A 20538-nucleotide genomic window follows, 5' to 3' on the forward strand; every position below is an offset into this window, starting at 1 on the left:
ATGCCTGGATGTTAAACTCAATTGTTACACCTGGTAGAGCAGAACGCTGATCATTTTATTAAAGATGAAAGACTTTAGACAGTTTTTCAACTCTCAGTAATGCCATAGTGATCGTTTGATATATGGACCTGCAGCGGAGTTTAGACCCAGACACGGCTAGTGACGTCAGACTGAACAACCGGATAAGTTTGATGTGTCACATGGCCCTCTTCCTATTGAAAAAACAAAAGTTGTATCCAAGATGGCCGACTTCTAAATGGCCACCATGGTCACCACCCATCTTGAGGAGTTTGCCCCCTCACATATACTAATGTGCCACAAACAGGACTTTAATATCACCAACCATTCCCATGTTATTACGGTGTACCCATATAAATGGCCCACCCTGTTTTACCACTTTGTCACATGTGAATTGACAGCACCCTTTCTTCTCAGTGAAACTTGCTTCTCTGTAAAGAAAAGTTTAATTCAGGGCCAACCCATTTTGCGTTGGCCCTGAATTAAAACTGTTGTATATATTACACAACATCTCAACTTACCCGCAGTCATTAATCCTGATACCATCACTACCCTTATCCTTTATTTTAAACAAAATGAACTTTGATCGATGTTACAAACTAAAAATATTACCATGTAGTTATAGTTAATAATCCAAAGGTTCCTAGGTTTCCTTCAAATAGTGATTTTTCAAGGCCTACTTCTAGCCAATCAACTCGTAATGAGTACCTCTACTTTTGATACTCGAAGCTGATTTTCCTGATAATGCTACAAGTTAAATCTTAAACAGTGTTAAATCAATTCGATTAGTTCTGGTGTTTGTTTATTTTAGAGACTCTTCTTACACAGTATAAATGTCTAAAGTCACACAGAGTACAGGGCACATGGTGCTGTGAGTTGAAAATACTTCAGAAAACAACCTCCAGTGTTTCACTCCCTGATTAAACTAGCTCCTCCATGGAGGATCATGGACAGACAAACATACAGTTTCTCCAGCATTTTAAAAGTAAGTGTGCCTCTGCTAAGATGAAAAATAATGGCCATGAGAGGTTTGAAAACAAGCTTCTAAAGGGACAGAAGAGGATCTTTGCCTCCCCATCTTTCCCCATTTAAAAGCATTTGTTTGAGTGGTGTCTGTTCCCGATGTGCTCTGCAAAAGTCATTTGTTTAGCCTCTGAGGACCATCAGCAAGGCAGCCAGAGCTTCTTCTCTCCAAATCCATTTGTTCCCACCCCTGAGATACTGCACGGTCTCCACAGAGATCCTTGCAGAGCAGCGTTGCTGCCACTAATGAGCTCAGGAATCCCATAAAGACATAAATAAAATCAAATGCAAGCTTTTAGTGTTTGCTTACATGTTGATCTGATTGTAGCTGATCAAATCTTGTTTTCCAAGATGTGATTAGTGAATATTATGTGAACCGTGTACCTGAGAGGACTTGTTTGACACTTTGGGACACTGAGAGCTGGGAGCTAGATAAGAAGATCAATACTTCTTTTATGTGTGTATGCTAGATATGAAGAAGAAACCAGGGCATGGGTAGCAGAAACTGGATGCAGTTTAACACAAAGTTGGATTTTTAACATGGCATAAGTACAGGATTATTTCCTGTTTTGGACATTTCCTGGCTTATTTCTTTCCGACAAAGTTAACTCTTTCCTAAGTCATCTATAAAATTAGCTATAAGATAAGGATTTTATGCATTTCTGTAACATACAGGTATCTTATAGCTGGTATTGTTCAGCAACGCTAAATTTAAAAAGAAGAAGGTAAAACCTAATGTTGCAATAAACAGCACTGCTCCTACTGTAGGTTAAGTTAAAAACAAAAAGGTCTAAGGTCTAACAAAAAGGTCTCAGAACTGAAGAAGCTTCTCGGATGAGAGGTGAAACGTCTTCAAGCAACTTAAAGAAGTCCAGACGCTTTTCTTTGCAAGCTCCTTTGACTACGATGACCTGGATGACTGAGAACCTTCACAGACATAATGTCTATGAAATGTTAGGCTATTTGTTATATTATTTTTTAATGTAGCATGACAGCATCCAGTAAGGCTAGCCATTTACCCCTTGTGTGTTTCATTAACTAGGATCACATTTTTCATCTAACTCTAAAAGCTACTTATATTACAGAATGTTACACTTTCCTTTTAAACATAATAGGGATATTATTATTATCACTATTATTATTAGCCTCCTTTTAGGTTGGCTTCACCGTCTTTGCAGTCTTAATGCCAAGTTAAACTGACATAAAACTGGCAGAAGATCAAATATACATATAGAGATTCAGATGCCACCCCAATACATTAACTGGCCGCAACATATTCATACACATGTGCTGCACTCAAAGGGCTTTACACAACTTGCCTCATTCACCCGTTCATACAAGCACTTTTTGCGATGCTTTTTCTATGTAAGTGCTTTCTGTCTAAAATTCACACACATTCATACGCTGACGGGTGCATCGGAGAGCAACTTGGGGTTAGTATCTTGCCCAAGGATATTTGGTATGGAGACAGCAGCAGCCAGGGCTCGAACAACCAGCCTTCCGATTAGCAGATGACCTGCTGTACAGTTACCGAGGAACGCTCAGTCCTCTAAAATATTAACATTGTATCACTATTAGTATCTTTGACCACATGCACCACGACAATGACCAAAAATAACCAAGAAAAAAAGTCAATGTGGAAAGAGGAGGCAGCTCAGACTGAGCGGATAAAGTTAACTTAGAGTTAAGTTGAATATTTTTTTTGCTCCGGTGGGACTGTGCTGGTGCAACTCCAGCTGTTTCTGCATTTTCATTTCTCTTTAATGTCACCATTTTCCTTAACTGTATCAGTACACACCATCTCCTGAGATTATTGTCTCCGTCACTGCAAAAGAAAATAAAGTGGAAAATAAAGGGGGGGGGAAAAGACGACAATACATATACACTACATGTGTAAGCAATGCCTTAGTAATGAAAAAGTGTCTTGTGGAGAGGGGTAGAGAGGGGTAGAAGAATAGCAAGATGAAGCATGAAATTTTAGTGCTCCGTTAAAGTACGAGGCTCAGAAGTATATCTAAAAGTTACAATACTTACATTATTCTTATTTTTCTTACACAGTTGTTAGGAAAGTTGTTACATAGAGGACTCAAATTTGGTTGTGATTGGTTTATTTTGGGGGAAAAATATAGCTCTTTTCCCACGACCTTCAACGGCACTCATGGCGTTCTTCAACCTCAGTTACACAAGCCTAGAGACCTGTCAGGGACCATCTGGTAACCACCAGTCACTGAAAGTTGATGTGAAATCAACTTGCTGGTAACCACAGTTCACCAGTAAAATGTGTGTAATCTGGGACCAGCTGGGAAGTGATTGTTGGTGGTTGCTGGAGGTCGGGGGCTGTTACGAGCATGAAATTGTTCGCAAAGAGATATATGGTGCTGTACCAAAGACCTGCTTGTGACTGTTCTGGTCACTAGCAGGTTACCACAGTCCACAGCCAAATAGAAGACACCTACTTGTTTCCAAACAGTCACAAACTATTCACCAAGCAGTAGTGAAACTGTGACAAGTGTGAAAGTGTGATCCAAACTGGAAATGAAGAACATTAGCCTTCAAATTGAAAGTTGCACCTTTTGAAATGTGCTGGTTGCTGCGACTTTTCAAGTTCCACCGCGGCCCGGAGAGAAATAACCTTTTGATATCAAAAATTAAACTATCATTTTAGTTCCGACCAAAACCTCTTTGCAACCAATTTCCCGTGGCAATAGCCAGCAACCTCCATCAACCACCCACCAAGTGGTTGGGGAATACAAATTTGTCCTAGACGGTTTGATGCTGCCAAGTCGCCAAACGGTGTCCACGCCTGTGTGACTGAGACTGAGGCCTAAGTTGCTGCTTATAAGGTCTTATAAGGACTTCATGAGAGCTAAGAAAATTCGTGAGGTGTTCTAGTTTTACGCTGAACAACTTGTCAACAGCCAGTTGTTTGTCAGTTTTGGAAAAATAATAATAATATGCTCCGTTCCACTTTCCTTTGCCCAAACACAAATAAAGAAAATACTTTTTTTTTTTTTTTAAACCCAAAACACTGGAAACATTGTTTTTTTATATCCAGGAATCTCCCTGCTAGAATGTTGTTAGTACGCTATGATATTGAAACTATCATTACTTCTATTTATAAATAAAGTACTATCACCAGGTGCACCCTATAACCAGCTGAAACATTTAAAACAAATACAGAATTATCCTTCACATTTCCCACTCAAATAAAGCCAAAAAAAGCATTTCAAAGCATCATTAGAACAGAAGAAACTGACTCATACAAAAATAATCCTTCTATAAGGAATGCTCGGAAATTAGCTCTTTGTGTCACACTTCAGGCGCACTTATAGAACAGAATGTTGTGGTTTGCGTCACAAGTTAGCGAGGGTGGTCTCTGCCCATGCAGCTACCCTCAGAAAATCCCGAAAACTATTCTAATGGCCATCAAACCACATCTTTATTGATATATGCTGAGGTGTTAAAAGTCATCATTGGGGGAGCAGGGGAGATTGCCGACTGTCATCTTTAAATACACCACTACACCAATAATGACTCTTTCTACTCGCTACGGTGAAAATGAAATATGTGGGTGGTGCAAAGCTTTAAAGGGTGAACTAAACCAAAAGTCTAACATGTCCACAAAAAACCCCAACAAAAAAACCTTAAAGTATATGTGCAAATCTAGTCTGCCAGATTCTGCAGCACCAGCAAACAAGGTTTTCTTTTCAGGAAGCACTGTGACCATTGACCTCGGCACTAACACCAGTTGATATCCTTGAGGTTACAAAAAGCCTAACGACAGCAATACAGGCTGTGTGTATATATGGCAGTAAATTTAAAACAGATCTTGCCTTTGTCAGGTGTTTCTTTTAGAATGTACGCAACTAAGACTTCTTGAGTTTTACTAACATTTGCATCTTGCAAGTCAAAAGAGCATCACTGAAGCGGCATCACATGAACGATATAAGTGACTAAACCAAACCAAATGTGGCTGCGCCAACCCTTTCCAGTAAGCGTATTTTCATATCTCACTTTTCACACACTGTGTTTGCATACATTTCTACCAAAGTAAACCCAGAGACATCAAAAAGAGAGAACTAAAAGGGCACAGTTCCCTTATACTGTGTGTTCAAGTAAATGATGACTCAGAGTTTCTGAATCATTATGACAGTTGTGTTCTTTAAATGCTGTTCAGCTGATGCAGATGTCCTCTGAGTTTGCTTGAACTATTCTCAGTGGGAAGAAAAAAAAAAGAACTGACACACACACACACACACACACACACACACACACACACACACACACACACACACACACACACACTAGAAGTGTAGAAGTTTCTAAAAAAAACATTGCATTGAGACACTGGTATGTAAGCACGCTGTGCATCATATATACGCTCTATGTATACTGTTGACTTCAATGTTTCAAGCGTTTATTTCTTTCCTTATTGGAGATTCTGATCTGTGTTTTTAATATAAGTACACACTGGTGTATGTGTTGTTGTTGTTGTGCAATTTAAAGGCCCGTCAAAAGACAGAATGGCAAACCAGGCTGTGCTCTTAAAGCAGTGGTTCATGCTCTACTTGTTCATATATAAATAAATCAACACTCAATCTAAAACCGATCGAATGCAACATGTGTGTTGAACTGTTAGCCTGACGACATGCCCTGCTCTTGCCTTTGTCTCAGACCAACTGTTTAACTGTCATAGTGTAACGTCACAAACGGCATGCCTCCAGGAGGAAAAGAATGCTTTCCTACAGCGTCACGGCAGAGGAGGGGCCCCTCACTGTCAAAACAGGATGCGGGTCACACCTTATCATGGCAGCGCATCAAACCAGAGTTACACACCCTCAGCCTCATTTCTGTTTGGGTTAAACACACAATACGGCTTGCTCAACATTTCTGGAGCGAGAATATGTGTGTGCTTAAAGAGCAGGTGTGAATGGACTGTAAAATAAACAACACTATAATCACAACGAGCTACTGTCCAACTGATCACTCTGCAGGTATTTTGGTTTCTGTTGTCTCGCCGTTCCTCTGCTATCTGTCTGAACACCTCCTCTTTCTGCATCTCAGTCACCAGCTGGAGCAGCCTTGCTGCTCACTGACTGCTTAAACCAGTACTAACTCACTCTCCTTTAACACAATGAAGTGTTTTACATGAGAATGTTTTCTTTTGCAATTCTACTCCACGTCATTTCCTTTTATTCCATTGCTACATCTTTGGTTAGTGGCTATGGTTAGTTAAACCGTTAATCGGAAACAGACTCAAATGGCAAGTGTTTTGGCAATCAATTGATTTTTTAGGTCATTTGGCAAGAACAGAACGGCAGAAAATTGTCATTTCCAGGTTCTAAAATCAATCGTTGGGGTTTGGAACAGCTGCTTAAAAAAAAACAAAACAACAACAACAAAAAACACACAAATAAAAAAACCCAAGACTTTTAACCCTGAGATATAAGACGTCATCAGTCACAGCCACAAACTCTAGCTGTAAACCTGAGCAATCATACTGTATGTAATTTTTGTAACACATCAAAAGTATTTCAACCTACCCCCTAAATAAATTTTGAAAAAAAAAAAAAGTTCTGTTTTGCCTTTATCCAAAATACAGAGTTAGGGTAGGTTCAAGGACCAATGAGTGTTCACTCCGAGGAAAAACCAAACTACTGTATCTAAAAGAACTAGTAATAAAGTTCTAGAGTGCAATCAAAGAGTGTGTCCAAACCTCACTAATTAATACATTTCCTTCTGGTCAATTAAAAAAAAAAAAAAAAAAAAAAAAAGGGGTTGAAAGGAAGAAGAAAGAAAGGAAAAGATAGATAAGTAAGGGGAAAACACAAGAGCGTGAATTTAGGTAAATAAGAAAATCTTGTAGCACCAAAGAAGTATAAAAGAAGAAGTTTGGTCATCTTCAAATATCAATAACTGTATCAGAATTAATGATGTAATTTTTCTTCAGGACTCTGAGTGCATTTTGTTGATAATACTTCTGTGATTTTACTTTAGAGGGAGTTGGAACACTTCTCCAGCGTGCAGTTGCACACATTCATCTAATCAGCCCTCCCTCCCTGCTCTGCCGCCGCTCCCTGCTTTAAACTGCATTAAAGCCCAGTCGATGCGGTTTTCAAGTGCATCCCGTTTCCATCGCAAGTACTGACATTACTCATCTTTAACAGATGAAAACAATGACTCAACTTGTAGACGCATGCCAGGCATACCCAGTTTGTGCAGAAATAAACACTGGATGACTTAGCAGGGCTTGTGAGAACTTGTGTCATCCCTGAGGTGAAGTTGTATAAGCAATTAAAGCAACTGCTAGACAGGTTCATTCAAATTATTACAGTTTCATCATATTGCTATCACTTAAACGCACACGCAGGTGTTTCTACACATAAAAGAGCAGTCTCATGTAGAGCACCACTTTAACGGTTGTATGAACACCCAGTCACTCCTTTATAGTTGTCATGTTTGACAGAAAACATGCAGTACAAACTGCTTTTCTACAATTTGATGGTCTAACAGAAAGAAAAATATACTATGTAATATTAGGGCATGGATGGACAAAAAGACTCAAGAGTTTCTCTCCTAAATTAAAAACAAAAAGTGAAAGTGAAAAATACTAAAGACCACCTAAAGCTGGTTTTAGAATCTGCATCTTAAATCAATTCCCTTTTAGCTTCTTAGTCAGTGTTTTTAAATGGCTTTGACTGACTTCTTCTATAATGCAATTGAGGATCATCAGTAGAATATTACTTTGACGAGACAACATAAAAGAGAAAAATGTTATTTCTTTATATAAAATGTATTTTAATGTATTACTGTGAAAGATATAAATGAATGAATGAAGTCATACAAGCTGAAAATAATTGGGTTGTCTTTGATTTAACTGTAACCAATAGTTTAAAAGTCAATTGATTAAACTATCATAACATACAAGAATATAAAAATGCCAGATACTGTATTAAATGATTTTAACTTAAAAAAATTTAAGTAGAAATGGTATAAAATGTAATGGCCTGCATTTGTATAGCGCTTTTCTAGTCCCTAAGGACCCCAAAGTGCTTCACACTACATTCAGTCATCCACCCATTCACACACTGGTGATGGCAGCTACATTGTAGCCACAGCTGCCCTGGGGCGCACTGACAGAGGCGAGGCTGCCGGACACTGGCGCCACCGGGCCCTCTGACCACCACCAGTAGGCAAACATGGGGTTAGCATCTTGCCCAAGGATATTTGGCATGCAGCCAGGAGGCAGCCTGGGATCGAACCACCGACCTTCTGATTAGTGGCTGACCTGCTCTGCCACCTGAGCTACAGCCACATGGTATAAAACAAGAAAGAGTTTAGGAAAATACATTTCCTAATTAAGAATCTGAGAATATGATTTAGTTCTCCCATCCCTAATTCAAGTAACAATACAAGAACATTTGAAAAAGGCAATACAGAAAAATGGCTCCCAGTAAACGACTCTATGAAAGACACCTGAGAGCGTAAAGAATATGTAAGAGTCTGTATGTTTGAAACTGACATATGAGATATTTCAGCTTCTACTGGTTTTGTTTTTGTTGTATGCTGGTTTTAGAAAACAGCATACAACACATAACAATTTCCTTCAGCACAAAGTACAGAGTTCACATAGCTGGTCTGGTCCAGCAAACACTGCACCATCCAAACAATAGGCAGCCAATCTTCATAATGATTGGTATTTATGGTTGAAAAGTAAACTGTTCGTTCAATGTTTTTTCATCAGGAAATATTTTCACATTAGATCAACAATAAGCTCAAGTCCTCAGACAAATAGTTTCAGGACGAGCCTTAAAACCTGGTTCTACTTGTCCAAGTTTCAACATGACGTACTTTTAAAGCTCCATGGCTCTCGTATATATGAGTCAGTGAAACTTGGGAGCTGCGATGAAGCTTGGGGAAAAGCCCGAGATGACAGTTGGACCAGGAGAACAAGATCATTTGCTTGTTATTACAGATGCAGACAAAAGTGCCAAGGTGGAGCATGCAAAGAGGCAGAATAATAAACTGAAAGTAGGCGGGAGATCCAGAGCAAAGACAGGAAGTAAATAGTCATGGGTACAGCAGTCAATGGTTTTACGTTATTTCACACACAGTCTGGGTACTTTGCAAATTTGACTAAGCAAACACTTTGACAACTTTTCTCCCAGAGTCAAACATGCACAGACATATAGATAATGAGAGCAGATGGTAGAATCGTTATCTAGCAGAGCAGGTTCAAACGCAGCAAAGACGCACACCGATACTTAAATTTGAATCCACCCCGTCACCACAATGATAATCCAGCTAATCTGCATGCTTTTACATTGCACACAGGGCATATTTTGAATATAATTTTGGAAACAATGCCGAAACTGAGCTTCAAGATTCAGGGTGGACATTTAATGGCTACTAATGAGAAGAGACCTGCTCTAAATTTCCATAACATTTGTGTATCAAGTGTTTCTAATCACCTTTTTTTGTAGGAGTCTTTCCTCTGAGTTTATTAAACACTGACAGGTATGACACATGTTAGCTTTGCACCAGTGGGATCTACATGTGTGCCACCACCAGTGAACTAGGGTGTTACTTTTATTAAGTCTATTCTGTTTGCTAAAGAGAAAAATACTCAGTCATACTAGTAATTTTGTTAATTTCAAGTCAAAGTATTTGCAGTAGTAATTACTCTCATCATTATTAGTTTTATTATTGCGAGGCCATCTCTCTAATCATCCATAATTTACAAAATAAAATGTCATTTTGATATCCTGCACTAAAGATGCTGTGCTTAAATAAAGTAGTGTAACACCTGGAGAGATTAAATGAACAATTACAGCAATTACATAGGAATTTGCTAATTAATTTGACAAATATACAATGATCCCATCATTTCCCTTTTCAGTACAACTCCAATAGGTTTATACCTTATGAATTAAAAATGAAGCATTAGCAGTCTCTCTGACAGTTGTAGCACCTCCGTACGCCAACACAGATACTGGGTCAGTTACATTACCTCACCTCCATGTGAACCAGGACATTATTGCTGGGGAATCTTTTACTGCTTAAAAAAAAATCAAGTCAAATCAAATCAAATGCACATGTCTTTGTCCAGATAAGTGCACAAAATAACTCCAAGGCTACAAAAGGATATATTGTATAGGTAGAGGAAAGGAGCATCAGTCTTCATTAAGCATGCTCTGGTTGTGAGCTAAGGTAACAGCCTCTGATTGATGATAGCTTTAAGTTCCCATTAAAAGGTAACCATTGCTCATAAGCAGTCTCTGATCAGCGCTGAGGCTGTGAGAGGTTAGTCGCCTGCTCTACAAAGACAAAAGCTTCTCTTTGGTCTGCAACAGTGATCACGAGCCCCTTGGTGTCCTCTTTATGACAACAGGAAAGACTGTTTTGCTGTGATGACCTCAGAAAATCCTGAGTTTGAAATGCTCCAAGCACTTCACCTGTTAACTAAAGTGCTCTGTTTGCAGATATGCAGTGAGCCAAAGGGCCATCGTCTTCAGGGACCACTTCACACTGGTGCCCCATGTTCCCATACAGCTGTAGCAATGGCAGGCTTTGACTTGCTGAGACAGTGTGAGGTTGAATAGCACTCCCCAGACATGCCAAGAAAAAACACCACTACAGACTGTGGAAGGCAGAGGCTGTTCTACAGCTCAAACAATTAGCTAATTGATAACGAAATCTATTTCCCAAGCAAACAAAAGAAAAGACAGATTAGCTACTTCTTAACAGTGTCCTGAATTTTTTTGTCTCACATGATAGAACTGCAAATAACAAAAGACTAATCCAGCTAATCATTTTCTTAATCGACTGATTATTTTGTTTATTAAGAAGACAATTTTTTAATAACAAATAAAATAAAATATCGGAAACCCTTCAGACTCACTTTAGCTTTGTTTGCTAGACAAAGATAACAAAGCTACACATTTGTGAAGTTTGGCCAAATAAATGTTAATTGAACCTTTTTTCTCTAAATAAATTGATTTATTAAAAATACATTATTATAAATATGAATGGGACTAAACATCAATCACTGACGCTCTAAATTGGAATAAAATATAACTATGACTACCGTAAATAAATTATGAATTTCACAACTGTAGTCAGACAAAAGGAGGAATATGAAGATGTCGCTTTGGACCCTAGGGGAAAATTGTGATGGGCATTTTTCACTATTTACTGACACTTTATGGAGCGAATGATAAATCACTACAATAATCAGCAGATGAATTCCTAATGAAACACTAGCAGCAGCAGCAGGGGCATGATATGGACAGGTGAACATGTTGGGCTACAAGAATGACAATGAGAACAAAACAGGATTTATTGAGCCAATCGAGTCAGGCGGAGGTAAACTAGTTACTCCCCTCCTCCATCCGCTGCTCTTCTCTGCCGCCTCTCCTCTCTGACAAGCTGAAGGTTAATGACGAAGGGATGCGGCAGAGGAATACAGATCAGAAACACTAAACTAGCCATAGTAAGAGATTTGCAGAATTACCTACATACCAACATATTTATATTACATACCTACGGACATGGAGTGAGGTTTTTTTGTTTATATCAATATCTGTTTTGAAAAGTCCCCCGAAAATCTCTAAAATTTAGCATGTACTTACAGCTTGTTAAGATGCAATGTTGTTCAAAAATCTTAGCAACTATAGGCTGTATATAAAAGATGGTCTCCACCATGACGTCACCCATTAGCTAAAAAGCTTCCACCGAGTGTCTTGATGTATGCTCAATCATCCAGGGAAGGAAATCCCAGAAAGCTGATTCTGTTCATCTGGATGCTGTGTTTTCAGTGGGAGAAAGGTTTTCGTCTCTCATCCAAGTAACTTCTTCGGTCTTTCTCTCGTCCATATAAACAGAATCAAATTTCTGGGACTCCCACTGAGTATTTTCACCACCACCATCTTGTTCTGAATAATAGTTAAGTTTTTACTGACATCAAGGGACTAAATGGCTATTTTCCCTTAGTAAAACTGGGTGTTTTCCTTTTGGAACCAGAGGAGTTCCCTCCTGCTGAAATGCAAGTTTAGGATATTTCCTTGGCTTCATTTTTCAGACTTGGAAGCAAGTCCATCCTTTATATACAGTTTATGAGAGAAACCCAAAGCAAATTCAATCCCATCCAGCTATTCCAAAACTTACTGAAACACCAACTGTACATCTCCAAGAAATGCACTGTTTCCTCCTGTTTCAGTAATGTTAGCTTAAAACTTCCAACACTCAGCTGAGCTACAAATTTGTGATTATTTTCTTTTTTTTTTTTAAAGATATAGCTCTTCCGTAGGAAAAAAAAAAAAAAAGATGTGCTTTCTCTTCACTGGCAGTTACTGATAAATGGGAAAAATACAGTACTAAAAGAACAAGCCAAACAAAACTCTGCATCAGCTGAGCTTCTGCCATCCATGTGGAAACAGGAATGACCTGAAAAATACCTGGGCACTACTCCAAGTCTTCAACCAGCAACAACAACCCCACTGAAACCAACTCTGCTGTAGGACATCAACACCCACTGCTCGACGCTTTGTTTTTTAATCTCACGCAGGTAGGCTCACTATGCTGTAAAACCATTTTTCAAAATGGCAAGTTTTGCCAATGGCTGCTTTCACAGCATGCGCCCAATGTTGCTCCAATAAAAATTGATCTTGCAGAGAAGAAGCATATTGAGGTCCTATGCACAGACTATTAATGCTGATCAACAAGCTAAAAGGCTGAGTGTGGTTGTCCCTTGGCATACTTACAAGGCTTTGCATCATTCACTAGGTGTGCCCCAATTCATTGATTCTTCATAAAATTGCAGATGAGATCCAGTAATGAGTGAACACGAGAAAGGCCCGAGGCTTCATGTAAGCATCTGCATATGTGTGTATGTGTATGTGAAGAAAAAGCAGTGCTTTCATTTATGAGAGCACGCTGGATTTTTAACCTTAAAAATACAAAGGTTAGGAATAGGTTTGGAACCACTGGACTACAGAGGTTCAGGATCTGTACCTAGCTGTATCCACCTCTACCGCCTGATGCATCACTCCACTGATAATAGCTGTGTAATTTCACTTTCAAAAGGGTTCAGAATACAGAAGTGGCTGCAATATTTCTGCACCTGCTTACAAATGCACAAAGCACAAAAAGAAGAAGCACTGAAATTACAAAAAGGAGGGGGGGAAAGGGGAGAAACAAGAGGCAAGTATATAAAAGGACTATTTCTTTGAACTGTGGCTTAGAGGGGTAGTGTGAGCTGCCTGTACTTCATCTGAAGGACCTGGGCACTTCTATCACCACTGACCATCAGCAGGAAGCTGCACCTCCTCAGAAGACCGCTGAACTAGAACAGGCAAATCTTGGGCTGGACTTCAGCCGGCTCCAGTGATTACAGAAGTGCACCAGTGATAGTCGAGTGTTAATGCTGCCTGCAGACTCAAACCTTACCCAACATCTGAGCTCAGAAACAGAGCTGCCTGAATATCACATGATGAAATGTGAGGAAAACTACAAGCGCTCACACAAGCCTGGTGGACATGCTGGCAGTCATCACTGCCTATCAACCCTCATGACTATGAAGCAACAAGCCAGTGACAGACTTGAGGGCTGAGTCTCAAATTCTGCACTTCAGTGTACAAAATGACAGTAATGTTGACAAAAATGTCAGGAAATGGTGGAAAATGCCAGTTTTCCAGAAGCCAGGGTGACATCTTCAAAAGTCCAAAACCTAAACGACTTTTGCCATTTTTTGCTTGAAAGATTATTAATCAGTTATGAGATAAGTTAACTAAGATCCTGTTCTTCTCAACATCAACACTCTTGTATCTCAGTAATAAGTGGAACATGTCATTTATTATGCAGGGAAAAGTGGTTAACTAAAGATTATTTACAAGCTTCTGCATTATGAAAGTGTACATCTGCTTGTAGAATGATATTAGCTAGCTCAAACACACAGTATGTAGTGGTTACATTTTATAGCAAGTATTGCATTTTTTCTCTCATGTGCATCGTTTGACTTTTTAAATGAAAAAAAGAAGAAAAAAAACAGCATTGCACTGTGCAGGACATTTATTTGTTGTTTTCTGACCATGAGCAGCTTAAACATTAATCAGAATCATCTTTATTTATAAAGCTAACTCTCAATTTTCTTTCATTCCAGGCTGAGCAGACAAGCAAGAAGAAGAAAGAGGGGGGAGGGATTTGCATTTTCCCATAAACAACAAGTATTGAATACCAACAGCGTCAATATTTCAAAGACCTCTGACCCAGTGTAGTTGAAGCAGATAGAAGTAAATCAACAAAGGATGAGGGAAAGAGAGAAGTGCTTCTAAAGTCTAAGTTCAGTGTAAGTTATGAACCTGACCTGAAAAGTTCAAGCAGCTTAAATGCAAGCTAATAACTGGGAAACGCAGGTACCAAACACATTACAGCACGTTTTCCCGCCATATGTAGAATTAGGGCTGCTCGATTATGGCAAAAATGATAATCACGATTATTTTCACTGAAATTGAGATCACGATTATTTGACGATATTTATTTAACCCTTTAAGACCTACTATAGAACCAAGTCCACCAGAGCTTATATTATTTTTATTTATTTTTTTTACATGCTGTAGTGCCATTTGTGGGAGCATTTCAAGTTCCTATACATCAATACAACTGTTATAGCCCATATTTTAATAATATGTATGCATTAAGTGCATAGTAATTACATAAATTGCAAAAAAGTGCAATGAACTACAAAAAAAATTGAAAAATCGCTTTTGTTTTGTTTACATATATTTCTACTTGGAGAAGTTTAAGAGGTTTATCCCTCAAAACTTTAAATACAATAAAGTTGCAAAAAATAGTTTCCCACCACAGGAAATTTATTTTGAGTGTCTTCATAGTTTTATTTTGGAGATACAGCAATTTTTATATACTGCAGGAAAAACAAAAAACAATCCTATGATGCAAATTTGCAAAGAAAACAGCATGTGCATCATTTCACTGTGGGAAGTGTTACGAACAGCTGATAGGAACGGCAAAGCGTGTTTCTGGAATATTATGTTTTTGTTGCTGCAAGCGCTTTTTATGCAGTTTTTGCAAAGCTATATGTGGAACGAAACCGTGACCGAGGACAAGCTCATGGCATCAGATGTAAGTACAACTCCTCCGGTTTCATATGCAAAACAAATTATTGCGCTAGCTTACACGGTTCAGGTTCTACAGGGATTTAAAAATAGTTACGCAAAACGGAGCATGCTGCTCTGACCGGCTTTAAAGGGTTAACAATGACTTTAAAAAAATAATATAAAATAGTGTGCAACACCACTGAAGTTTTTTTTTTTTTTTTAACTCTTTTCAACCAACGGCAGTCACTCTCCAAATAACTTCTGCTTAGCTTTCCGAGCTTCCCTCGGGTCCTCTTAATCAGCGGTCTCCACCCTTTTTTGCGCCACGGACTGGTTTATGCCCGACAATATTTCCACGGACCGGCCTTTAAGGTGTCGCGGATAAATGAGGGAGGGGCTAATAATCGGCTCAGTCATTTTTAATGATCGTTGAAAGCCCAGATCGTAATCGTGATTAAAATTCGATTAATTGAGCAGCCCTATGTAGAATTTCACATACACATATACATATAGATGTGTCTCCCTGCCCAGGTAAATGTGATGCTGTTCACAGCTGTGATATTTTTTCTACTCCCTAAAATAACCATGCTCAGTGCAGACGCACTGCAGCCTATACTTCAGCTCAGACTTGCACTCTGTGAACTGATGTCAATAAAATGCTCTACGTCATGTTTACAGCAAAAACCTCAGGGTGCAGGAGGCAGCAGCCATTATTATTATTTAGCAGCCATTATTATTTATACACTTTCATAAATAAGCAATTAGTCCCTTCAATACTGACCACGAGACTGAAATCTTGTCTCCATTTCAACATCAAGGAAGTGTTATTGAGAAATGCTAGGAAGGAGGTTCTACAGATATCAGCAGTTCACAGGTAGAGCCCCAGTGATTTGGTCCCCTGATCCCTCTGTCAGGGTACTCATATTATATTTTTCCCCTATAGGATGATCTATAAATAAATCTGCTGAGCCTTCAACTTGATCTAATACCATCACAAGGTAATCTATTAATTTGGACTTTTAAACCAAATTATTAACTACAAAACCCATGAAAAATACTTTCAGCATTTCTTTATAATAATAATAATAATAATAATGGATTGGATTTATATAACGCTTTTCAAGGCACCCAAAGCGCTTTACAATGCCACTATTCATTCACTCTCACATTCACACACTGGTGGAGGCAAGCTACGGTTGTAGCCACAGCTGCCCTGGGGCAGACTGACAGAAGCGAGGCTGCCATATCACGCCATCGGCCCCTCTGGCCAACACCAGTAGGCAAGTAGGGTAAAGTGTCTTGCCCAAGGACACAACGACCAGGACAGAGAGCCCCGGGATCAAACCGGCGACCTTCCGGTTACAAATACGCTTCCCAACCCCCTGAGCCACGGTCGCCCTTTATGTTTAGTTCTAATTATAAAACGTTAGCATACAATATCCGCAAGCTCGCTTTACAATGTTGGCATGTAGACACTACTATTGGGGGCATTTTCAGGGCTCCACTTTGCAGTGGGTACCTCCGAGCATGAAGAACTACTGGATGTGACAATGCTAACTGGTTAAACTTGAAGAAGACAACAAGTAGCAATAGAATAAGCAGTGTTACCTTCTCAAGCATTGCTATTAGCATCATAAACTTGATCAGCAAAGGCTAACGCAACAACAACAACAGCATTACAGCAGCTGTGGCAGTTCTCGGTTGTTTTGCTGCTTTGGCAACATTCAGTGCTGACAATGCAGTTGAAGCTATCACAAAATTATTATATCAACTCGTGAGTCTGATTAATTTTACATCAAAACCAATTAAAAGAGAATTGATGGTCATTAGCAACATCACCCTCCCTCTGAACCTGCTTTGTGTTCCTGGAAAAGGTGCCTACAGCCTCTAACGATGAGAGATTTCACCAATCAAATCAAAGCTAGTACAACAGACCAATGACGGGGTGTAGACTACATATTGGCACAATTTTGGCTGGTTGTGTCGAACAACGGGTATTCACAACGTTTACCCAACAATACTACTTCTAATGTCTTCTACTTTCTGTTCCCTTTCTGCGTCTATTTTCTTGTTCCGTAACGACTCTTTGAACAAATTGTAGTTTCTTCACACAGGATGCATTTCTGACTTTTGACCGCAAACTGAATTAGACCCTGACCCTCCTAGCCTACTTCTAACAACTAGCCTTCAAACCCTACCTAAACCTACTCAACCCTCAAACCTAAACCGTAACCATAAATCTAATCCTAAACAGTAACCTGAAACATTGACCCTAAACCTAACCCCAACATATCAGAATATCTGTTACTTGGTTTTTGAAAAGCCAAATTAGGGGCATTTTTCATCACTGATAACTTTCACATAGATAATAATTTAAACTGTAATTTACAATTTGTAACAGAAGATAACTGTGTTGTAGCTCAACAGGTCATCTGGAGCAGTTCAATAAAATGACCACAAACTACGATATAGACTACAAAAAGGTAATAAAGCAGTCATCAGGTCTACACCTGAGAAGCTACACTGTCAAGAAAAAAATGTCTAAGTTGATCTTTGCTCAGATTAACAGTGCAGGTCTGTTGTGGAGCGTGAGGCTCCGCAGCGCATGTGTGCCAATTCATTTCCTCAAGGTCTGCTGCAAGAAAACCTTCCTCCTCCGGTGCAGCCCACATGTGGGGAGATTACATCTTTTATTTATCACTTCTTGGCTCTATTTTTCCAGCAAATTCCAAGCTGGGGTGCAATCAGCCAAGAAAGCCTCCCTGTGTGTGAGCGTTTGGGATGTGCGGACTACTGTTATTCCTCTTTGTAAGAATGCACATCGAGCCCAGATTCAGTTTCATTCCTGCAGAAACATTTCCCAATATCTGGGAACATAGGCCTCTTGTTTTGGCAGGGGAATGTGTTGTGAGTGCGTATTCACAAATACACAATGCCCACATGAACCGCCTGCATTTGACGGTGGAGGGGGGGGGGGGGGGGGGTAGGCGAGGGATGGATCATGCAAGCACTCAGATTCCATTACAATTCAAATTAAGCACATGGAGTAATGGGATTACAGCCCTCAGAGATTCATGAACTCACAGGTGACAAACTGTAGCACGGTCACAGCTTCCCCGCTGACCAAACGGAGGGCTGTCTTCATTCAAGTGAGATCTTCAGATATGCACAAAGACACAACCCAAACTGGCTGTAGACTGGTGTGAATCATGGCCCATTTAAGAAGAATCTCGTGCCAGTATACTTTCTCTTTCCAAACCTCTTCTACTTAACAAGGGAGTGAAAAGATGCTTTTGTTTGCTCTTCTTTTGCTGGCAACAGGACGCTTGAAAGACACAAATGAACATGTAAATAGGAACAAAGTGCCAAACTCACAATGGAAATGCTGGGCATTTGATATGTGTGCTGGGTAATTAAAATCTCAAAGAACCTCTTCAGAGAGGGGAAAAATGACACTAAATCAAGCACTGATTCATGCTGCTGGTGGACTAAAGTTCTCAAGCACAAGCACACAGGTGTCTGTTCCTGTTTCACTAGCTCTCAATGGGTTATAAACAAGATCACGTACGGTAATTCTCAGCTTCTTTTCATAAAAAAGAAAAAAATGTATATATATACACTTTTTTTCTTGCCTTTTAAAAAAAACAGAACTCTAAAACCTTCCCGTCATTCCTCTAGATCTAAATATAAGACATCAATAGTGCATACTTGTCTCCTTTCCAGTGCAGCAGGTCGTGTTTATCAGCTTCTCACTGCTACACAATGCTGATCAAACTGTATGCAGGCTGTCAAAGCCACAATGCATGCTCAACTATCATTATTATTCAACAGCATATCAATTGTGCCACAAAGAACAACTCATTCAAATGTAATGTGTGTCAGTTGGGACCCAACCCAGCTGAACACTTCCCTTATTACTCAATAGTTTTATGTAATCTTTTAAAACAGATTTTAAAGGTCAGACGGTATTTGAACAGGCTCCTTTCTCATGATATGTGATACAGAAAAAATAAAGCTCTAACGCAACTAAATGCTTCTTCCCCGAGTCACGTCAACGCAGTCACTAAGTGATCCAAGCCAGCCGGAGGACAGTAAAATCGTTTTATTTGTCATTAATATGACAAAGTTTCGCAGTTCATTCTGACGCTGCTGAGGTGTGATGTGGGGGAAAATCCTCTTTTGTTTTATTTTCAGCGTAGTCTGTATTTTAAGGCTTTTTTTCACATTCAAACTAGCCCCGAGCTAAACAGGATTTAAATGCCTCAGTCACACATTCCCATTCATGCACCCAGCAGATTTAAAGCCCCATTGTAGCCTCTCCGCGAGTCTGTCGCCCTTTGTTGTCAAACCCTGTCACTTTACCTCCTCGTGTTAATCGACACATTCTCGCGCACCGACATTAAATTTCTCCTCTTGTTCTTTCTGTTCTCGACTGAAATTGTCCGGTTGTTTCATTTTTGTCCGTAGAGCCCAGTATCGCCACATCACTCACCGACTTGGAGTACGTTGTCCACGCAGCCGCTCTCCAGCAGAGCGATGCCCCGTCGGAAAGGCAGCCGCGTCTCGTCGCCGCTCTCCCCGCTACTTCCGATCTCCTCCCCGCCAGTGTTGAACGACGAATACATGCAGATCTCACGCTCGCTCCTCGGGAAAGACCAGTACACGATCCGTCTCTGGACGGGCTCCGGGATCCGCTCGAAACGCTCCTCTACCCTCTGAAACGGCCACTTCTCAGCGACTTTCCTCGCCGCGATGTCCAGGAGGGTCTCCGGACTCTGGGTTCTGCTCGATTCGCCCTGGGTGGCTCCCGAGCTGCCGCACGGCGCCCCCGCGGCCCGCTGGCCTTGTCTACATGTTGAGCCGTAGCCCGGTCTACAGCAGAGCCGCTTGGCTGGGGGCTGCTGTACGCGCTCCGCCATGATAGCTCCGCTTTAACGGCGACGGAGGAAGTCAACGCACCATATGAACGGGATGGGGAACGGAAAAGGTTACCCACGGTCTGATTGTTGGCCGTGTATGGCCAAATCATCCTTTTATGGCAACATGGGGCAGGGCTTCGGCGAGCTTGTCAAACCCCTTTGTTGACAAATTAAGAGAAGGCGGGGTCTGCGGGGCAAGCTCCGTGCTGAGGACTGCCAGGAGGGCGGAATTCCCGTCCGGCCCTAGTCCTTTGAAAGCCAGATTTCGGCCCAGAATGTTAACTTTGTACAATACAACTACAACGGTGTAGTTGTATTAAAGAGCTACTTCAGACGGTGGTTTTACCGGTTGGCGTTCACATTTACTAGGGACGGAGAGAGGGGGCTTTGTCTTTCGGTGAGGTGGATCAGGCGGATGAAAGCTAGGTGCCAATGGGCGGTTATTCGCCTGTCAACACTCGAGC

At 40.3% G+C, this 20538-nt stretch overlaps 1 protein-coding gene across 1 annotated transcript in view; it reads right to left on the reverse strand.

Annotated features, from left to right (window-relative positions):
• Positions 1–20292, reverse strand: part of LOC113025404 (zinc finger SWIM domain-containing protein 6-like) — a 52199-nt gene extending 31907 nt beyond the window's left edge. Inside the window, exon 1 of the mRNA XM_026173104.2 lies at positions 19648–20292. Coding sequence (XP_026028889.1) covers positions 19648–20074 — 427 coding nt within the window. The 5' untranslated portion in view covers positions 20075–20292. The remainder of the gene's footprint in view (positions 1–19647) is intronic.
• Between the last annotated feature and the right edge of the window lie 246 nt (positions 20293–20538).

The sequence above is a fragment of the Astatotilapia calliptera genome, chromosome 7 (assembly GCF_964374335.1).
Source record: "Astatotilapia calliptera chromosome 7, fAstCal68.1, whole genome shotgun sequence".
NCBI classification, from domain to species: domain Eukaryota; kingdom Metazoa; phylum Chordata; class Actinopteri; order Cichliformes; family Cichlidae; genus Astatotilapia; species Astatotilapia calliptera.